At 49.8% G+C, this 22,395-nt stretch overlaps 1 protein-coding gene across 2 annotated transcripts; it reads left to right on the top strand.

Annotated features, from left to right (window-relative positions):
* Positions 1–525: 525 nt before the first annotated feature.
* LOC110508250 (protein APCDD1) lies at positions 526–22,196 on the top strand. Of its 2 annotated transcripts, XM_090226006.1 has the most exons (8): positions 526–1,102; positions 9,167–9,353; positions 13,950–14,160; positions 14,248–14,424; positions 15,352–15,424; positions 15,653–15,723; positions 20,528–20,849; positions 21,474–22,196. In XM_090226006.1, exons 1-8 carry the CDS (start codon positions 1,024–1,026, stop codon positions 21,932–21,934), a joined length of 1,581 nt encoding a protein of 526 aa, XP_090082132.1. In that variant the 5' UTR covers positions 526–1,023; the 3' UTR covers positions 21,935–22,196. The 2 variants fall into 2 exon arrangements, with proteins under 2 accessions (XP_090082132.1, XP_090082133.1); XM_090226007.1 differs by lacking the exon at positions 15,653–15,723 and having other exon boundaries at positions 15,352–15,495.
* Positions 22,197–22,395: the final 199 nt, after the last annotated feature.

A 22,395-nucleotide genomic window follows, 5' to 3' on the forward strand; every position in this document is an offset into this window, starting at 1 on the left:
CAACTACCTTACATGGACACACACACACACACACACACACACACACACACACACACACACACACACACACACACACACACACACACACACACACACACACACACACACACACACACACACACACACACACACACACACACACACAATCTCACCACGGAGAGGATGTATGAAATACAGACAGCGGGAAGAACCCATCAATAGCATTTACAATGGAGAAAAATGTGTTAAAATGGAAAGTTTTGATCAATTCCAAAAAGTGTTTAATATTTGTATAATATATTACGCATTTGTGTTGACTTTACACTTTTGTAAAAAATAAAAAATAAACGTGAAAAATACAATAAACCGTGAAAAACGTGGGGAAAAAACGACACTATTCATTTGTATGTTAGGCATATGCATAAATTGTAGCCTATTCTTCAAAAAAAATCAAAGTGTTGATTAGAATCATGTGGCAAGCCTAGAATACACATGGATCCACTCCACCCGCACGCCCCTACAAACTCATCGGATGGAGACGGGGGGGGGTCCTCTGCCAGCGCTCTCCTCTCTACACACACGACGACGCACGGGGTTCCGACTCCGACGCAGAGATTACCATAATGAAACAAGTCTGGTAGAATAAAGTGGGATTCTCCGTGGTGCTGCAGGAACACGAGCGTCTCTCCACAAGTCTACATTCCGTTGCAGCACGTTGTTCTATTTAGTTTGGGGAGACAAAGAAAAACATGTCGCCAACTTCTGTAGTCGAACATTTCTTGTTTTGTAATAGAAGACGAGGCGCACTTAAACTTTAGATGGATCGGAGTATGGGACGTTCGTTTCTTCGCTCTTCGAAGCCGTACAGACACGTAATGAAATGATTCCTTGCGTTGCCGAAAATTCAGTTTAATAACAATTAAACTCATTATTCCAACATCCTCTGATGTTTGCTGGATATCATTGAGACACATTATGGACACAGAATGTTGGATTCCATCAAGTATTGACTGAGGACGCGCCGTTGAGGAACATTAACACTCCATGGAAACAGGCTCATCACTGTTCCCAACGTCTACAGGAATGGGGCCTTCCGTAGTATTACTCGTCGTTGCGGTTTTCGGTAAGAGACATTACAATATGTGTTTTACTGAATTTATAATAATGGTGTTCGCTGTCTAATTCTAACTTTTCAAGTAACTATAAAATAGAAATGTTCCTTATTTAAATAATTGAATATGACTTTTAATTGGAGTCCATATGAAATCCACTCCTAAACAATAGTGTGCACAAGCGCACGCACACATAATTATGATGTTAGTTCATCAATTTGGTTTCCGCAATTACTATTACTAGATGTTATAGACCCTCCGTATATTACTAGATGTTATAGACCCTCCATATAGGGCCAAACTGTACCTCATTAGGCCATAGTCTTGTGTAACCTTTGTTTAACCTTCATTTAACTAGGCAAGTCAATTAAGAACAAATTCTTATTTACAATGACCGCCTACAACCCCGGCCAAAACCCGGACGACGCTGGGCCAATTGTGCGCCGCCCTATGAGATTCCCAGTCACGTTCGGTTGTGTTACAGCCTGGTTTGGGCTTCATGTACATATATTTAGACTGTACCTAATTTTCTAAATCTTTTTTCTCTATTTGGCCTGATAATTGTATAATATGGTAAAATACCCATGAGTCGAAAAGTTGTCACCAGAATTGAACAGAGTATTTGATAATGACTAATGTATTTGGCCAAATTGCTGGACATATTTGAGGCAAAGAAAGTAATAAAAGCATAGCCATGGCAACAGGGTAGATGAACACAATGGGAGACAGGGCCCAACTACTCAAAACATTTCTACTAGCTCACACACACACACACACACACACACACACACACCCTCTCTCTCTCTCTCTCTAACAGTAGATTACTGAACTTAAACTGACCTGTTCAAATGACTTGGCCACCACTTCAAATGAGCTACGAGATAAAAATACCTTTTAGAATCCACTTACCCATAAGTGTGTTTAAGTGAATCTAACATTCAATTAAGTGGGACTTTATTGCAGCCTATCCCTACAGCAGTGACACCAGGCTCTCAGGCTGGATCCGTGTAGGCTGTAAAACCAGACTGTCAGACTGGATCAGTGTAGACTGTAAAACCAGGCTGTCAGACTGGATCAGTGTAGACTGTAAAACCAGGCTGTCAGACTGGATCAGTGTAGACTGTAAAACCAGGCTGTCAGACTGGATCAGTGTAGACTGTAAAACCAGGCTGTCAGACTGGATCAGTGTAGACTGTAAAACCAGGCTGTCAGACTGGATCAGTGTAGACTGTAAAACCAGGCTGTCAGACTGGATCAGTGTAGGCTGTAAAACCAGGCTGTCAGACTGGATCAGTGTAGACTGTAAAACCAGGCTGTCAGACTGGATCAGTGGGCCATGGTCAAAAGTAATGCACTACATAGGGAATAGGGTGGCATTTGGGACAGAACCCAGAACAGAGTTACGTAATGGACGGACAGACTGCCAAGGCAGCAGCTACTCTTCCTGGGGTTTATTATGGATCACCATTAGTTCCTGCCAAGGCAGCAGCTACTCTTCCTGGGGTTTATTATGGATCAACATGAGTTCCTGCCAAGGCAGCAGCTACTCTTCCTGGGGTTTATTATGGATCACCATTAGTTTCTGCCAAGGCAGCAGCTACTCTTCCTGGGGTTTATTATGGATCCCCATTTGTTCCTGTCAAGGCAGCAGCTACTCTTCCTGGGGTTTATTATGGATCACGATTAGTTCCTGCCAAGGCAGCAGCTACTCTTCCTGGGGTTTATTATGGATCACCATTAGTTTGTGCCAAGGCAGCAGCTACTCTTCCTGTGGTTTATTATGGAGCCCCCTTTAGTTCTTGCCAAGGCAGCAGCTACTCTTCCTGGGGTTTATTATGGAGCCCCATTAGTTCCTGCCAAGGCAGCAGCTACTCTTCCTGGGGTTTATTATGGATCCCCATTAGTTCCTACCAAGGCAGCAGCTACTCTTCCTGGGGTTTATTATGGATCACCATTAGTTCCTGCCAAGGCAGCAGCTACTCTTCCTGGGGTTTATTATGGATCCCCATTAGTTCCTGCCAAGGCAGCAGCTACTCTTCCTGGGGTTTATTATGAAACCCCGTTAGTTCCTGCCAAGGCAGCAGCTACTCTTCCTGGGGTTTATTATGGATCCCCATTAGTTCCTGCCAAGGCAGCAGCTACTCTTCCTGGGGTATATTATGGATCCCCATTAGTTCCTGCAGCAGCTACTGTTCCTGGGGTTTATTATGGATCCCCATTAGTTCCTGCCAAGGCAGCAGCTACTCTTCCTGGGGTTTATTATGGATCCCCATTAGTTCCTGTCAAGGCAGCAGCTACTCTTCCTGGGGTTTATTAATATGATGATTTGCAACTCGACTTTGACTTTAACACCAATGACTCGTGACTTGACTTGGACGTGAGCCTTATGGCTCCACCTGCCCTGATACCTTCCCCGACCCTCCCCAACCCTCCCCAAGCCTCCCCGGCCCGACCCTCCCCAAGCCTCCCCGACCCTCCCCAAGCCTCCCCGGCCCTCCCCGACCCTCCCCAAGCCTCCCCGACCCTCCCCAAGCCTCCCCGGCCCTCCCCGACCCTCCCCAAGCCTCCCCGACCCTCCCCAAGCCTCCCCGACCCTCCCCAAGCCTCCCCGACCCTCCCCAAGCCTCCCCGGCCCTCCCCGACCCTCCCCAAGCCTCCCCGACCCTCCCGACCCTCCCCAAGCCTCCCCGGCCCTCCCCAAGCCTCCCCGACCCTCCCCAAGCCTCCCCGACCCTCCCCGACCCGATTACAGACGGAGGCGCAACAACTTCCAACTTTGTTTGACATTTGAAGCTGCACAAAGAACAGTAAATCTAATACAGCCGACAGCTATCCATCACACGAGGTTGTGTGTCTATGAGTGTGTGTAACTTGTTTCATGGGTTTCTTTTTGCCTGGCTTGTGATGTCTGGAGCCTGTATGGTTATGTGCTCTCCTCACTGCTTGTGATGTCTGGAGCCTGTATGGTTATGTGCTCTCCTCACTGCTTGTGATGTCTGGAGCCTGTATGGTTATGTGCCCTCCTCACTGCTTGACTTGATTAGACTTGCAGATTGACTCGCCACCACGCTGTTTGAAGCTGGAAAAGATCAAATGAGCATATTTGTGGCAGAGTGCCTCCTAGATTGGTTGTGTACTCTTCCTAACCTGCTGATTACAGGGGGGTGCTTGAACCTCTGATTGTGTTTATGCTTCACACAAATCCCCCCCCCCCCCCCCACTCCCCCTCTCGGCTGTCCTCCACCGTTTTGATCTTTCTCTCCGCTGATAATGAATGAAGAACGGCAGCTTATTTCATCTGAGGCACCGCATTCAGAAACAGTTTTCCAGATAGAAATGCAATATATAGATCTGTACTCGATTCTCTATTCTACACGGCAAAGACTGTTGTAGGTGATGTATTTCTATGCAACCACCGCACATGACCCGACCCGGCCTACCACGCCTGTCCCGCTGTCACAGAGAGATAGAGGGGGAAATGGAAATATAATGTTTCTTTGTAAAGTAATGAATATCTAAATTATTTTTTTTAAAGCTTTCATGATTTGCGTAAATATAATATACTTTTACTCTTGTTTCAAATATGACATGGTATTACATTTGGTGAAGAGCACATTATGACTTGTTTAGGACTTGAGATTTGCCTTGATACTTGACAGTCTTGACTTGACTCGGACTTGCCTGTCTTGACTTGGGACTTGAGTGCTAAGACTTGTGACTTGTAAAACAATGACTTGGTCCCACCTCTGGAACATGGTAATATCAGGAACAGCACCATCTAGTGGTCAGAACCTGGTAATATCAGGAACAGCACCATCTAGTGGTCAGAACTGACTGATTTCTTTATATGAACTGTAATTCAGTAAAATCTTTGAAATTGTTCCATGTTGCATTTATATATTTGTTCAGTGTATATGAATTCTATAAATTAAGATGGCCAATTTGGATTTAATCAATTAGTTAATTTCTCAGATATTCAATTATATTTCATCAACATAATGTCACAGGAATGCTGATCTTATCTGTTTCTAACTACAGAAACGATTTCAGAACAATCTGAGATGGTGGGTGTCATGGCTTGCTGAAATGACATGGATTGACCATAAATCAAAGAGAACCACCAAGCTCCCAGCAGAGCTCTAGATCACAGATAACCAACAGGAAAGGTTTTCTTATCTAAATCAAATAGAATCACCGAGCTCCCAGCAGAGCTCTAGATCACAGAGAAACTTTCCTGTTGGGTTTCTTATCTAAATAAAAGAGAACCACCGAGCTCCCAGCAGAGCTCTAGATCACAGAGAACTTTTCCAGTTGACACAGAACCACCAGTGAGTGAATGAGTCCATCTCCAAGACAAACGGCAATGTTGTGACAATGTTCCCGACCTGTAGTCGGGGTACTCAGGGTAGGTATTTTATCTTTTAAAAGTGGTATTTCCTGCTGGTATGCGCGTTCTGAAAATAATGTAGTTATATTTACAGTTTTGATATAGTTACATGTGAAGTTATTGACACACAGTCTGTGACTAGTATGTAAGGGCTGGGTATCAGGTGCAACAGTACAGGATCAGATACCAACGAGCTGTTGGTCACATTTCAAGGAAGCTATTCAGGGAAACATATCGAGGAAACTCTTCGAGGAAATACTCGACAACACATGCCCTGATGTCAAACCACATTCATAACCCATACAAACCACATTCATCACCCATACAAACCACATTCATAACCCATACAAACCACATTCATCACCCATACAAACCACATTCATAACCCATACAAACCACATTCATCACCCATACAAACCACATTCATAACCCATACAAACCACATTCATCACCCATACAAACCACATTCATAAACCATACAAACCACATTCATAACCCATACAAACCACATTCATAAACCATACAAACCACATTCATCACCCATACAAACCACATTCATAAACCATAGAAACCACATTCATCACCCATACAAACCACATTCATAACCCGTACAAACCACATTCATCACCCATACAAACCACATTCATAACCCATACAAACCACATTCATCACCCATACAAACCACATTCATAAACCATACAAACCACATTCATCACCCATACAAACCACATTCATAACCCATACAAACCACATTCATAAACCATACAAACCACATTCATCACCCATACAAACCACATTCATCACCCATACAAACCACATTCATAACCCATACAAACCACATTCATCACCCATACAAACCACATTCATCACCCATACAAACCACATTCATAACCCATACAAACCACATTCATCACCCATACAAACCACATTCATAAACCATACAAACCACATTCATCACCCATACAAACCACATTCATCACCCATACAAACCACATTCATCACCCATACAAACCACATTCATAACCCATACAAACCACATTCATAACCCGTACAAACCACATTCATAACCCATACAAACCACATTCATCACCCATACAAACCACATTCATAACCCGTACAAACCACATTCATAACCCATACAAACCACATTCATAACCCATACAAACCACATTCATCACCCATACAAACCACATTCATCACCCATACAAACCACATTCATCACCCATACAAACCACATTCATAACCCATACAAACCACATTCATCACCCATACAAACCACATTCATAACCCATACAAACCACATTCATAACCCGTACAAACCACATTCATAACCCGTACAAACCACATTCATAACCAATACAAACCACATTCATCACCCATACAAACCACATTCATAACCCATACAAACCACATTCATAACCCGTACAAACCACATTCATAACCCATACAAACCACATTCATAACCCATACAAACCACATTCATCACCCATACAAACCACATTCATAACCCATACAAACCACATTCATCACCCATACAAACCACATTCATAACCCATACAAACCACATTCATCACCCATACAAACCACATTCAGAACCCGTACAAACCACATTCATAACCCGTACAAACCACATTCATAACCCGTACAAACCACATTCATAAGCAGTACGGAGAAGCATTTCATAATGTCTATGGCTAAATGTAATGTTTATAGGCTAAATGTAATGGTTATAGGCTAAATGATATGGTTATAGGCTAAATGTAATGGTTATAGGCTAAATGTAAAGAGTTAAAGGTTGAGAGTGAATCTGCGTCTCTCACATGGATCGGCAGATCATTCCATTGCTGGAATGGGCCCTTGGGAAAGTTGCTGTGGGGGGTGCTGAGCTGTTGATCGGGGTAGGGGTAGCCAGGTGGAAAGCATGGCCAGCCGTAGAAAAATGCTTTTTGAAATTCTCGATTATCGTAGATTTATCTGTGGTAACAGTATTTCCTAGCCTCAGTGCAGTGGGCAGCTGGGAGGAGGTACTCTTATTCTCCATGGACTTTACAGTGTCCCAAAACATTATGCAAATTTCTGTTTGAAAAAGCTAGGCTTTGCTTTCCTAACTTACTGCGTGTATTGGTTCCTGACTTCCCTGAAAAGCTGCATATCGCGGGGACTATTCGATGCTAGTGCAGTCAGCCACATGATGTTTTTGTGCTGGTCAACGGCAGTCAGGTCTGGAGAGAACCAGGGGCTATATCTGTTCTTAGTTCTACATTTTTTGAATGTGTCATTCTTATTTAAGATGGTGAGGAAGGCACTTTTAAAAAACAACCAGGTATTCTCTACTGACAGGATGAGATCAATATCCTTCCAGGATACACCGGGCCAGGTCGATTAGAAAGGCCTGATCGCTGAAGTGTTTCAGGGAGCGTTTGACATGAGGGGATGGTCGTTTGACAGTGATGAGGGGAGGTCGTTTGACAGTGATGAGGGGAGGTCGTTTGACAGTGATGAGGGGTGGTCGTTTGACAGTGATGAGGAGGGGAGGTCGTTTGACAGTGATGAGGGGTGGTCGTTTGACAGTGATGAGGGGTGGTCGTTTGACAGTGATGAGGGGTGGTCGTTTGACAGTGATGAGGGGTGGTCGTTTGACCGCTGACCCATTTCGGACGCAGGCAATGAGGCAGTGATCGCTGAGATCCTGGTTGAAGACAGAAGAGGTGTATTTAGAGGGCAGGTTGGTCAGGATGATATCTATGAGGGTGACGATGTTCACGCATTAAGGGTAGGTAGGTTGGTTGATAATTTGTATTGGAGAAGAAGAGCCTATTCGAACTGGTTGTCAAGGAAGATGTTTTCTGAAGACTTAAAATTACTGAGTATTAAGCACATTATCCATATGAAGTCACCAATGACATGTTACAAATAAAGACTGGTTTGTCAAAGTGCTGTGAGCAGGGTTCGAAAACGGGGAGACCGCATTGGATTTCAAGTCTAACGCCTTAAATCGCTCGGATCTCGCAGCTTGCTGAGTCTCCCTACAAAAACAAAAAGTATCCACCACCATATTTTACAGTAGGTGTGGGGTTATTTTCTGCTCGTGCATTCTCAGTTCAATGCTAAACCAACACACTGGTGGTTACAAACACTAAATTGACTTTGCCTTTAAACAGCTTTGGAAATTCCAGAAAATGATATCATGGCTTTAGAAGCTTCTGATAGGCTAATTGACATCATTTGAATCAATTGGAGGTGTACCTGTGGATGTATTTCAAGGCATCTCAGACTGTGGCTTATTAAACTAAGGTCTAGTCACTGATGTTATGTGTAAATTGTTCCCAGGAAACAAAGACTCCTACTAAGCCCTTTTTTTTTGTTTAAATGAGTAGAACATATGCTGGTGCTAACAACTCTTGTTGCCACTGTTGAGTGCCTTACTAATTATAGCCTATTGTCTCTGTTGACTCCCATTAGGTTGGGCTGAGGGTTTGTAACCTATTGTCTACGTTGACTCCCATTAGGTTGGACTGAGGGTTTGTAACCTATTGTCTCTGTTGACTCCCATTAGGTTGGGCTGAGGGTTTGTAACCTATTGTCTCTGTTGCCTCCCATTAGGTCTGGCTGAGGGTTTGTAACCTATTGTCTCTCATTAGGTTGGACTGAGGGTTTATAACCTATTGTCTCTGTTAACTCCCATTAGGTTGGGCTGAGGGTTCGTCCCTCCACTACTCAGAGGGCCGCTCCAATCGCCTGCTGTCCCTGGAGAAGACGTTTGGTCGTCCTGCTAAACACTCCCAGTGTCACCACATGTTGAAGCATCTCCACCACGGGGCCCGGATCACCGTCCAGATTCCCCCCAACATAGAGGGACACTGGGTCTCCACCAGGTACGACTAAACCAGGCTCCAAACCTAGCCCCAACCCTAACCCTAGCCTCAACCCTAACTCCAACCCTAGCCTCAACCCTAACTCAAATCCTAATCCTAACTCCAACCATAACCCTAGCGTCAACCCTAACCCTCAACCCTAACTCTAATCCTAACACTAAATCCAACCCCAACTCTAACCCTAGCCTCAACCCTAACCTCAACCCTAACTCCAGAAATAATGGGGTGCAAAGGAGCAAAATAAATAAATAAATACAGTAGGGGAAGAGGTAGTTGTTTGGGCTAAATTATAGATGGGCTATGTACAGGTGCAGTAATCTGTGAGCTGCTCTGACAGCTGGTGCTTACAGCTAGTGAGGGAGATAAGTGTTTCCAGTTTCAGAGATTTTTGTAGTTCGTTCCAGTCATTGGCAGCAGAGAACTGGAAGGAGAGGTGGCCAAAGGAAGAATTGGTTTTGGGGGTGACCAGAGAGATATACCTGCTGGAGCGCGTGCTACAGGTGGGTGCTGCTATGGTGACCAGCGAGCTGAGATAAGGGGGGACTTTACCTAGCAGGGTCTTGTAGATGACCTGGAGTCAGTGGGTTTGGCGACGAGTATGAAGCGAGGGCCAGCCAACGAGAGCGTACAGGTCGCAGTGGTGGGTAGTATATGGGGCTTTGGTGACAAAACGGATGGCACTGTAATAGACTACATCCAATTTATTGAGTAGGGTATTGGAGGCTATTTTGTAAATGACATCGCAGAAGTCGAAGATCGGTAGGATTATCAGTTTTACAAGGGTATGTTTGGCAGCATGAGTGAAGGATGCTTTGTTGCAAAATAGGAAGCCAATTCTAGATTTAACTTTGGATGGGAGATGTTTGATGTGAGTCTGGAAGGAGAGTTTACAGTCTAACCAGATACTTAGGTATTTGTAGTTGTCCACATATTCTAAGTCAGAACCGTCCAGAGTAGTGATGTTGGACAGGCAGGCAGGTGCAGGTAGCGATCGGTTGAAGAGCATGCATTTGGTTTTACTTGTATTTAAGAGCAGTTGGAGGCCACGGAAGGAGAGTTGTATGGCATTGAAGCTCGTCTGGAGGTTAGTTAACTCAGTGTCCAAAGATGGGCCAGAAGTATAGAGAATGGTGTCGTCTGCGTAGAGGTGGATCAGAGATTCACCAGCAGCAAGAGCGACATCATTGATGTATATAGAGAAGAGAGTCGGCCCAAGAATTGAACCCTGTGGCACCCCCATTGAGACTGCCAGAGGCCCGGACAACAGGCCCTCTGATTTGACACACTGAACTCTATCAGAGAAATAGTTGGTGAACCAGGCGAGGCAATCATTTGAGAGACCAAGGCTATCGAGTCTGCCGATGAGGATGTGGTGATTGACAGAGTCGAAAGCCTTGGCCAGGTCAATGAATACGGCTGCACAGTATTGTTTCTTATCGATGGCGGTTAAGATATCGTTTAGGACCTTGAGCATGGCTGAGGTGCACCCATGACCAGCTCTGAAACCAGATTGCATAGCGGAGAAGGTGCGGTGGGATTCGAAATGGTCGGTAATCTGTTTGTTGACTTGGCTTTCGAAGACCTTAGATAGGCAGGGTAGGATAGATATAGGTCTGTAGCAGTTTGGGTCAAGAGTGTCCCCCCCTTTGAAGAGGGAGATGACCGCAGCTGCTTTCCCATCATTGGGAATCTCAGATGATACGAAAGAGAGGTTGAACAGGCTAGTAATAGGGGTTGCAACAATTTCGGCAGATCATTTTAGAAAGAAAGTGTCCAGATTGTCTAGCCCGGCTGATTTGTAGGGGTCCAGATTGTGCAGCTCTTTCAGAACATCAGATGACTGGATTTGGGAGAAGGAGAAATGGGGAAGGCTTGGGTGAGTTACTGTGCGGGGTGCAGGGCTGTTGGCCGGAGTAGGGGTAGCCAGGTGGAAAGCATGGCCAGCCGTAGAAAAATGCTTATTGAAATTCTTAATTATAGTGGATTTATCGGTGGTGACAGAGTTTCCTATCCTCAGTGCAGTGGGCAGCTGGAAGGGGGTGCTCTTATTCTCCATGGACTTTATGGTGTCCCAGAACTTTTTTGAGTTTGTGTTGCAGGAAGCAAATTTCTACTTGAAAAAGCTAGCCTTGGCTTTTCTAACTGCCTGTGTATATTGGTTTCTAACATCCCTGAAAAGTTGCATTTCACGGGGGCTGTTCAATGCTAATGCAGAACGCCATAGGATGTTTTTGTGTCGGTTAAGGGCAGTCAGGTCTGGAGAGAACCAAGGGCTATATCTGTTCCTGGTTCTATATTTCTTGAATGGGGCATGCTTATTTAAGATGCTGAGGAAGGTATTTAAAAAAAAATACTGACGGGATGAGGTCAATAACCTTCCAGGATACCCGGGCCAGGTCGATTAGAAAGCCCTGCTCGCTGAAGTGTTTCAGGGAGCATTTGACAGTGGAGGTCGCTTGACCGCTGACCCATTACGGATGCAGGCAATGAGGCAGTGATCGCTGAGATCTTGGTTGAAAACAGCAGAGGTGTATTTAGAGGGCAAGTTGGTTAGGATGATATCTATGAGGGTGCCCGTGTTTACGGCTTTGGGGTGGTACCTGCTAGGTTCATTGATAATTTGTGTGCGATTGAGGGCATCAAGCTTAGATTGTAGGATGGCCGGGGTGTTAAGCATGTTCCAGTTTAGGTCATCTAGCAGCACAAGCTCTGAAGATAGATGGGAGGCAATCAGTTCACATATGGTGTCCAGATCACAGCTGGGGGCAGAGGGTGGTCTATAGCAGGCGGCAACGGTGAGAGGCTTGTTTTTAGAGAGGTGGATTTTTAATAGTATAAATTCAAATTGTTTGGGTACAGACATGGATAGTAGGACAGAACTCTGCAGGCTATCTCTGCAGTAGATTGCAACACCGCACCCTTTGGCCATTCTATCTTGTCTGAAAATGTTGTAGTTAGGGATGGAGATTTCAGAGTTTTTGGTGGTCTTCCTAAGCCAGGATTCAGACACGGCTAGAACATCCGGGTTGGCAGAGTGTGCTAAAGCAGTGAATAAAACAAACTTAGGAAGGAGGCTTCTAATGTTAACATTCATGAAACCAAGGCTATTACGGTTACAGAAGTCATCAAAAGAGAGCGCCTTGGGAATAGGAGTGGAGCTAGGCACTGCAGGGCCTGGATTCACCTCTACATCACCAGAGGAACAGAGGAGGAGTAGGATAAGGGTACGGCTAAAGGCTATGAGAATTGGTCATCTAGGACGTCCGGAACAGAGAGTAAAAGGAGGTTTTCTGGGGGCGATAAAATAGCTTCAAGGTATAATGTACAGACAAAGGTAAGGTAGGATGTGAATACAGTGGAGGTAAACCTAGGCAAAGGTAAACCTGAGTGATGGTGAGAGAGACATTGTCTCTAGAAACATAATTGAAACCAGGTGATGTCATTGCATGTGTGGGTGGTGGAACTGAAAGGTTGGATAAGGTATAATGAACAGGGCTAGAGGCTCTACAGTGAAATAAGCCAATAAACACTAACCAGAACAGCAATGGACAAGGCATATTGACATTAAGGAGAGGCATGCTTAGCCGAGTGATCATAAGGGTCCAGTGAGGTTGGTTGGGGTCACGGCGATTCAGACAGCTAGCCGGGCCGTCGGCAGTCCAGTCGTGAAGGCCCGGTGGGGCTCGGCGTCGGCAGTAAAACGGGTCCGGATAGGTGATTGTAGCCCAGGAGTGGCTGATGGAACTCTTCAGCTGGCTCGCTCCGGAATAATTGATGTTTGCTCCGGGACCAACGTAAGCCAATAGTCACTCGGATAGCAGCTAGCTAGCTGCAAGATCCAGGTGTAAATGTCCAGAGCTTGCGGTAGAAATCCAGGGATATGGAGAGAAAATAGGTCCTAACCCTAACTCTAATCTTAACCCTAGCTCTAATCCTAACCCTAACTCTAATCCTAACCCTAACTCTAATCCTAACCCTAACTCTAATCCTAACTCTAATCCTAACCCCCAACCTTAATGCAACATACAGTGACATTGGCGACGGTATTCAATCAAAGATGCGTTGTAGACAAGCACATTTCTTTTGATTTTTAAGGTAATTTACAGTTGAACCGAAATCTGTAGTGCAGTGTGCTTTTGACTGAATTCCCGTCTCCAACAGATACATTTTCTGTCTGGGGGGGAAATACTCAGACATGTGGGAAAGAATCAGTATGATGTTTACTTTGGAAACACACAACTCTTAAGTCCTGCCCCCATCCCCCTCTCTCTAAGTCCTGTCCCCATCCACCCCTCTCTAAGTCCTGTCCCCATCCACCTCTCTCTAAGTCCTGTCCCCATCCACCTCTCTCTAAGTCCTGTCCCCATCCACCTCTCTCTCTAAGTCCTGTCCCCATCCCCCTCTCTCTAAGTCCTGTCCCCATCCGCCTCTCTCTAAGTCCTGTCCCCATCCGCCTCTCTCTAAGTCCTGTCCCCATCCACCTCTCTCTAAGTCCTGTCCCCATAAGTCCTGTCCCCATCCACCTCTCTCTAAGTCCTGTCCCTATCCATCTCTCTCTAACTCCCCTCCCCATCCATCTCTCTCTCCGTCGGCCAGCTGTGAGGTACGTTCTGGCCCAGAGTTCCTGACGCGGTCGTACCGGTTCTTCCCCAACAACACGTTCCAGGCCAACCAGTTCTACTACAGGGACAACCACTGCACCAGCCCCACCTACACCCTGGTGGTCCAGGGACGGCTGAGGCTCAGACAGGCCTCCTGGATCATCAGAGGGGGAACAGAGGCTGACTACCAGATCCACCGCACACAGGTAGGGGGGGGGGTGTCTTCCAGCATGACCGTGTGTGTGTGTCTGTGTGTGTTTATACAGTACATGTGTATCTATCCCACTACTCAGGTGGTGTGTCACAGTGCAGAGGTGGCCAAGGACCTGAGCCAGCGGTTGAACCGGAGCTGTCTGGGCACCATGAGGAGCAAAGCACCATGGGAACCCAATGTAAACTATGAGCTGTGGAGTGAGGAGGGGAGCTGTGACTGCTCCAGGGAGCTCAATTTCTCCATGCACGAGTTGCAGGTTAGTGAGGAGGGCTCCGAACTGGAAGGTGGCCGGTTCAAATCCCACTCCAGACTAAATCTGGTTGGGAGCGGGTTGGCAGCTAGATGCCATATCCAGTTGTTGTGTTCTTGAGCAAGGCACTTTACCCTTAGAAACTGCCCAGGGGGCATTGCACCTCTGTTCAGACCACATCAACCTGTCTGTTTGTGTCTTTCCAAGGGAGAAAGTAGAAGATAATACATTTCTGTTGGACATTCTTCTAAATTGGACATTAAAGTATCCCCCCCCCAACCCCCAACCCCTCCGCTTCCTTCTCCCTCCCAACCCCTCCTTCTCCCTCCCAACCCCTCCTTCTCCCTCCCAACCCCTCCTTCTCCCTCCCAAACCCTCCTTCTTCCCCCCCCAAACCCTCCTTCCCCCCCACCCGCCTCCTTCTCCCCCCCAAATCCTCCTTCTCCCCCCAACCCCCCCGCTTCCTTCTCCCCCAACCCCTCCCTTTTCCCCCACAAACCCCTCCGCTTCCTTCTCACCCCTCCGCTTCCTTCTCTCCCCCCAACCCCTCCGCCTCCTTCTCACCCTCCAAAACCTCCTTCTCCCCCCCCAACCCCTCCGCTTCCTTCTCACCCTCCAAAACCTCCTTCTCCCCCCCCAACCCCTCCGCTTCCTTCTCCCCCCAACACCTCCTTCTCCCCCCCAAACCCTCCTTCTCCCCCCACCTCCTTCTTCCCCCCCCAACCCCTCCTTCTCCCCCCCCAACCCCTCCGCTTCCTTCTCCCCCCAACACCTCCTTCTCCCCCCCAAACCCTCCTTCTCCCCCCACCTCCTTCTTCCCCCCCAACCCCTCCTTCTCCCCCCCAAACCCTCCGCTTCCTTCTCCCCCCAACACCTCCTTCTTCCCCCCCGCCTCCTTCTTACCCCCCCCAACCCCTCCTTCTCCCCCTGCAGCTGCAGCGTGTGGAGAAACAGTACCTCCATCATAACGTGGATCACCTGGTTGAGGAGCTGTTTCTAGGAGACATCCACACTGAGCGTGCCCAGAGGATTTATTATAGGCCGTCTAGCTATCAGGCTGCGTTACAACATGCTAAGGTTAGTACTTTACTGTATATCGTTGTGTGTGTGTGTGTGGTACTTCCACACTGAGAAATCCCAGAGGATTTATTATAGGCCGTCTAGCTATCAGGCTGCGTTACAACATGCTAAGGTTAGTACTTTACTGTATATCGTTGTGTGTGTGTGTGGTACTTCCACACTGAGAAATCCCAGAGGATTTATTATAGGCCGTCTAGCTATCAGGCTGCGTTACAACATGCTAAGGTTAGTACTTTACTGTATATCGTTGTGTGTGTGTGTGTGGTACTTCCACACTGAGAAATCCCAGAGGATTTATTATAGGCCGTCTAGCTATCAGGCTGCGTTACAACATGCTAAGGTTAGTACTTTACTGTATATCGTTGTGTGTGTGTGTGTGGTACTTCCACACTGAGCGTGCCCAGAGGATGTGCTACAGACCTTCTAGATACCAGGAATTCTTCCAGACCTCCAAGGTGAGTATTGCTCTGTCTGTTGTCCACCGCTTAACAGACTTTGGCTTCAGTTGACAATTGTATTGGGTGGCCAGTTCAGTTCTAGGGCCTGTTTGTTCCTTTGTATACAGTTGAAGTCGGGAGTTTACATACACTTAGGTTGGAGTCATTAAAAATTGTTTTTCAACCACTCCACAAATTTCGGTTAGGACATCTACTTTGTGCATGACACAAGTCATTTTTCCAACAATTGTTTACAGACAGATTATTTCACTTATATAATTCACTGTATCACAATTCCAGTGGGTCAGAAGTTTACATACACTAAGTTGACTTTGCCTTTAAACAGCTTGGAAAATTCCAGAAAATTATATAATGGCTGTGTGTGTGTGGGTAGAGTCCAGTGTGGGTGGGTAGAGTCCAGTGTGGGTGGGTAGAGTCCAGTGTGTGTGGGGTAGAGTCCAGTGTGTGTGGGGTAGAGTCCAGGGTGGGTGGGTAGAGTCCAGTGTGGGTGGGTAGAGTCCAGTGTGTGTGGGTGGGTAGAGTCCAGTGTGTGTGGGGTAGAGTCCAGTGTGTGTGGGTGGGTGCGTAGAGTCCAGTGTGGGTGGGTGGGTGGGTAGAGTCCAGTGTGGGTGGGTGGGTGGGTGGGTGGGTAGAGTCCAGTATGCGTGGGTGGGTGGGTGGGGTCCAGTGTGGGTGGGTGGGTAGAGTCCAGTGTGGTTGGGTGGGTGGGTAGAGTCCAGTGTGGGTGGGTAGAGTCCAGTGTGGGTGGGTGGGTGGTTAGAGTCCAGTGTGGGTGGGTGGGTAGAGTCCAGTGTGGGTGGGTGGGTAGAGTCCAGTGTGGGTGGGTGGGTAGAGTCCAGTGTGTGTGGGTGGGTAGAGTTCAGTGTGTGTGGGTGGGTAGAGTCCAGTGTGTGTGGGTGGGTGGGTGGGTAGAGTCCAGTGTGTGTGGGTGGGGTAGAGTCCAGTGTGTGTGGGTGGGGTAGAGTCCAGTGGGTGGGTGGGTGGGGTAGAGTCCAGTGTGTGTGGGTGGGGTAGAGTCCAGTGTGTGTGGGTGGGTGGGTGGGTAGAGTCCAGTGTGTGTGGTTGGGTAGAGTCCAGTGTGTGTGGGTGGGGTAGAGTCCAGTGGGTGGGTGGGTGGGGTAGAGTCCAGTGTGTGGGTGGGTGGGTGGGGTAGAGTCCAGTGTGTGGGTGGGGTAGAGTCCAGTGTGTGTGGGTGGGGTAGAGTCCGGTGTGTGTGTGGGTGGGGTAGAGTCCGGTGTGTGTGTGGGTGGGGTAGAGTCCGGTGTGTGTGTGGGTGGGGTAGAGTCCGGTGTGTGTGTGGGTGGGGTAGAGTCCGGTGTGTGTGGGTGGGGTAGAGTCCAGTGTGTGTGGGTGGGGTAGAGTCCAGTGTGTGTAGGTGGGGTAGAGTCCAGTGGGTGGGTGGGTGGGGTAGAGTCCAGTGGGTGGGTGGGTGGGGTAGAGTCCAGTGGGTGGGTGGGTGGGGTAGAGTCCAGTGTGTGTGGGTGGGTAGAGTCCAGTTTGTGTGGGTGGGTAGAGTCCAGTGTGTGTGGGTGGGGTAGAGTCCAGTGTGTGTGGGTGGGGTAGAGTCCAGTGTGTGTGGGTGGGGTAGAGTCCAGTGTGTGTGGGTGGGGTAGAGTCCAGTGTGTGTGGGTGGGGTAGAGTCCAGTGTGTGTGGGTGGGGTAGAGTCCAGTGGGTGGATGGGTGGGGTAGAGTCCAGTGTGGGTGGGTGGGTAGAGTCCAGTGTGTGTGGTTGGGTAGAGTCCAGTGTGTGTGGTTGGGTAGAGTCCAGTGTGTGTGGGTGGGGTAGAGTCCAGTGTGTGTGGGTGGGGTAGAGTCCAGTGTGTGTGGGTGGGGTAGAGTCCAGTGTGTGTGGGTGGGGAAGAGTCCAGTGTGTGTGGGTGGGGAAGAGTCCAGTGTGTGTGGGTGGGGTAGAGTCCAGTGTGGGTGGGTGGGGTAGAGTCCAGTTAGGGTGGGTGGGTAGAGTCCAGTGTGTGTGGTTGGGTAGAGTCCAGTGTGTGTGGGTGGGGTAGAGTCCAGTGTGTGTGGGTGGGGTAGAGTCCAGTGTGTGTGGGTGGGGTAGAGTCCAGTGTGTGTGGGTGGGGTAGAGTCCAGTGTGTGTGGGTGGGGTAGAGTCCAGTTTGTGTGGGTGGGTAGAGTCCAGTTTGTGTGGGTGGGTAGAGTCCAGTGTGTGTGGGTGGGGTAGAGTCCAGTGGGTGGGTGGGTGGGGTAGAGTCCAGTGGGTGGGTGGGTGGGGTAGAATCCAGTGGGTGGGTGGGTGGGGTAGAGTCCAGTGGGTGGGTGGGTGGGGTAGAGTCCAATGGGTGGGTGGGTGGGGTAGAGTCCGGTGTGTGTGGGTGGGGTAGAGTCCAGTGGGTGGGTGGGTGGGTGGGGTAGAGTCCAGTGGGTTGGTGGGTGGGGTAGAGTCCAGTGTGTGTGGGTGGGGTAGAGTCCAGTGTGTGTGGGTGGGGTAGAGTCCAGTGGGTGGGTGGGTGGGTGGGGTAGAGTCCAGTGTGTGTGGGTGGGGTAGAGTCCAGTGTGTGTGGGTGGGGTAGAGTCCAGTGTGTGTGGGTGGGGTAGAGTCCAGTGTGTGTGGGTGGGGTAGAGTCCAGTGTGTGTGGGTGGGGTAGAGTCCAGTGTGTGTGGGTGGGGTAGAGTCCAGTGTGTGTGTGGGTAGAGTCCGGTGTGTGTGGGTGGGGTAGAGTCCAGTGTGTGTGGGTGGGGTAGAGTCCAGTGTGTGTGGGTGGGGTAGAGTCCGGTGTGTGTGGGTGGGGTAGAGTCCGGTGTGTGGGGGTGGGGTAGAGTCCAGTGTGTGTGGGTGGGGTAGAGTCCGGTGTGTGTGGGTGGGGTAGAGTCCGGTGTGTGTGGGTGGGGTAGAGTCCGGTGTGTGTGGGTGGGGTAGAGTCCGGTGTGTGTGGGTGGGGTAGAGTCCAGTGTGTGTGGGTGGGGTAGAGTCCAGTGTGTGTGGGTGGGGTAGAGTCCAGTGTGTGTGGGTGGGGTAGAGTCCAGTGTGTGTGGGTGGGGTAGAGTCCAATGTGTGTGGGTGGGGTAGAGTCCGGTGTGTGTGGGTGGGGTAGAGTCCAGTGTGTGTGGGTGGGGTAGAGTCCAGTGTGTGTGGGTGGGCTAGAGTCCAGTGTGTGTGTGGGTAGAGTCCAGTGTGTGTGGGTGGGGTAGAGTCCAGTGTGTGTGGGTGGGGTAGAGTCCAGTGTGTGTGGGTGGGGTAGAGTCCGGTGTGTGTGGGTGGGGTAGAGTCCGGTGTGTGGGGGTGGGGTAGAGTCCGGTGTGTGTGGGTGGGGTAGAGTCCGGTGTGTGTGGGTGGGGTAGAGTCCAGTGTGTGTGGGTGGGGTAGAGTCCAGTGTGTGTGGGTGGGGTAGAGTCCAGTGTGTGTGGGTGGGGTAGAGTCCAGTGTGTGTGGGTGGGGTAGAGTCCAGTGTGTGTGGGTGGGGTAGAGTCCAGTGTGTGTGGGTGGGGTAGAGTCCAGTGTGTGTGGGTGGGGTAGAGTCCAGTGTGTGTGGGTGGGGTAGAGTCCAGTGTGTGTGGGTGGGGTAGAGTCCGGTGTGTGTGGGTGGGGTAGAGTCCGGTGTGTGTGGGTGGGGTAGAGTCCGGTGTGTGTGGGTGGGGTAGAGTCCAGTGTGTGTGGGTGGGGTAGAGTCCAGTGTGTGTTGGTGGGGTAGAGTCCAGTGTGTGTGGGTGGGGTAGAGTCCAGTGTGTGGGTGGGTGGGGTAGAGTCCAGTGTGTGTGGGTGGGGTAGAGTCCAGTGTGTGTGGGTGGGGTAGAGTCCAGTGTGTGTGGGTGGGGTAGAGTCCAGTGTGTGTTGGTGGGGTAGAGTCCAGTGTGTGTGGGTGGGGTAGAGTCCAGTGTGTGTGGGTGGGGTAGAGTCCAGTGTGTGGGTGGGTGGGGTAGAGTCCAGTGTGTGTGGGTGGGGTAGAGTCCAGTGTGTGTGGGTGGGGTAGAGTCCAGTGTGTGTGGGTGGGGTAGAGTCCAGTGTGTGTGGGTGGGGTAGAGTCCAGTGCAAGAGAGTAAAAAAATATATATATACAAAATAAATGTGAAGGGTCAATGCAGATAGCCATTAGATTTGCTAAATAGCAGTCTTATGGCTTGGGGGAAGAAGCTGTTCGGGGTTCGGTTGGTTCCAGACTTGCCGTTTGCCGTGCGGTAGCTTGCCGTGCGGTAGCTTGCCGCGCGGTAGCTTGCCGTGCGGTAGCTTGCCGTGCGGTAGCTTGCAGTGCGGTAGCTTGCCGTGCGGTAGCGGTAGCTTGCCGTGCGGTAGCTTGCCGTGCGGTAGCTTGCCGTGCGGTAGCAGAGAGAACAGTCTATGACTTGGGTGGCTGGAGTCTTTGACAATGTTCTGGTGCGTTCCTCTGACACCGCCTGGTTTTGAGGTCCTGGATGGCAGGGAGATCGGCCTCAGTGATGTACTGGGCTGTACTCACCACCCTCTGTAGCGCCTTGCGGTCGGGTGCCTTGCAGTTGCCATACCAAGCGGTGATACAGCCAGTCAAGATGCTCTCAATGGTGCAGCTGTAGGACTTTTGGAGGATCTGAGGATCTGCTCTCTCTTTACCTCTCTGAATCTTCTCTCCTCCTCCAGAACCATGACCCCGGCTGCGTCGCCTGTCGTATCATCTACCGGTCGGATGAGTTCCACCCTCCCATCCTGGCGCCGCGGGCGGACATGACAGTGGGGCTGACTGGCCAGTGGGTGAGCCAGCGCTGTGAGGTCCGTCCTGAGGTCCTCTTCCTGACCCGTCACTTCATCTTCCATGACAACAACCAGACCTGGGAGGGCCACTACTACCACTACTCTGACCCCATCTGCAAACACCCCTCCTTCAGTATCTACGCTAGAGGGAGGTACAGCCGAGGAACGCACTCTACTAGAGTTATGGGAGGCACGGAGTTCGTCTTCAAAGGTAAAGGGTCAAAGGTTGAGGTTAAACCCTGTTGCGGTTCATTTTGAAGTGTGTGGTTGAGATGTTGATCTGAGTATTTCAGAAAAAAATGTATCACTGAACTCATCTCTTGCATTCTCTCCCTCTCACCCCCCTCCAACTCTCCCTCCTACCCCCCCTCCAACTCTTCCTCTCTCCCTCTCACCCCCACTCCAACTCTCTCCCTCCCTCCTACCCCCCTCCAACTCTCTCTCCCTCCCTCCTACCCCCCTCCAACTCTTCCTCCCTCCCTCCTACCCCCCCTCCAACTCTTCCTCCCTCCCTCCTACCCCCCCTCCAACTCTTCCTCCCTCCCTCCTACCCCCCCTCCAACTCTTCCTCCCTCCCTCCTACCCCTCCTCCAACTCTTCCTCCCTCCCTCCTACCCCCCCTCCAACTCTTCCTCCCTCCCTTCTACCCCCCTCCAACTCTTCCTCCCTCCCTCCTACCCCCCCTCCAACTCTTTCTCCCTCCCTCCTACCCCCCCTCCAACTCTTCCTCCCTCCCTCCTACCCCTCTCCAACTCTCTCTGTCCCTCCCTCCTACCCCCTCTCTCCCTCCCTCCTACCCCCTCCAACTCCCTCCCTCCCTCCTACCCCTCTCCAGTGAACCACATGCGTGTGATGCCCATGGACCTGGCCACCACTTCTCTCCTCAACGTGTTCAATGGTAACGAGTGTGGCGCCCAGGGCTCCTGGGAGGTCGGAGTTGAACAGGACGTCACCCTGACCAATGGCTGCGTGGCGTTGGGGATCCGCCTCCCACACACAGAGTACGAGCTGTTCCGCATGGAACAGGACGCCCATGGACGATACCTCCTATACAACGGACAGAGACCCTCCGACGGGTCCAGCCCCAACCGGCCGGATAAACGAGCGACCTCGTACCAGATGCCCCTGGTCGAGTGTTCCGCTAGCAGTCAGAGGTCAGAGGGCATGGGAGAGGAGGATGAGGACCGACACCTTAGGCTGAGTAATGATGGAACACCGTGGAACCAGAACAGCAGGAACTTTGCTGCGGTTCTCGCATCGTTGGTTTCACTTCTGTTGTTCCGTTGCCATAGTTAAGGAACAGACATAGAGACACATAGAGACACTGACGAGAGACGTTATAGTGTGAATGTGTACTGTGGAACATGAGAGAGGATTCTATTCTACCCCTGAGATGACAAACTACTGTAGCTTCTACCCTGTGGGAAAGGAGACTGCTTCTGTGACTTAAACGCACTTGAACTTTTTCAAGGAGCTCTTTTTGGCTCCTTGAACGTTATGGAAGCTGGGGGTTGACAAGGTGGAGGGCGAGTGGAGAGAGGGGGGGCGAGTGGAGAGAGGTAGGGTGAGAGGAGAGGGGAGGGTGAGAGGGGAGGGCGAGTGGAGAGGAGAGAGGAGGGCGAGTGGAGAGAGGTAGGGTGAGAGGAGAGGGGAGGGTGAGAGGAGAGGGGAGGGTGAGAGGGGAGGGCGAGAGGGGAGGGCGAGTGGAGAGGAGAGAGGAGGGCGAGTGGAGAGAGGTAGGGTGAGAGGAGAGGGGA

This window comes from Oncorhynchus mykiss, chromosome 28 (genome assembly GCF_057628025.1).
Source record: "Oncorhynchus mykiss isolate SJ-2025 chromosome 28, ASM5762802v1, whole genome shotgun sequence".
Taxonomy (NCBI): domain Eukaryota; kingdom Metazoa; phylum Chordata; class Actinopteri; order Salmoniformes; family Salmonidae; genus Oncorhynchus; species Oncorhynchus mykiss.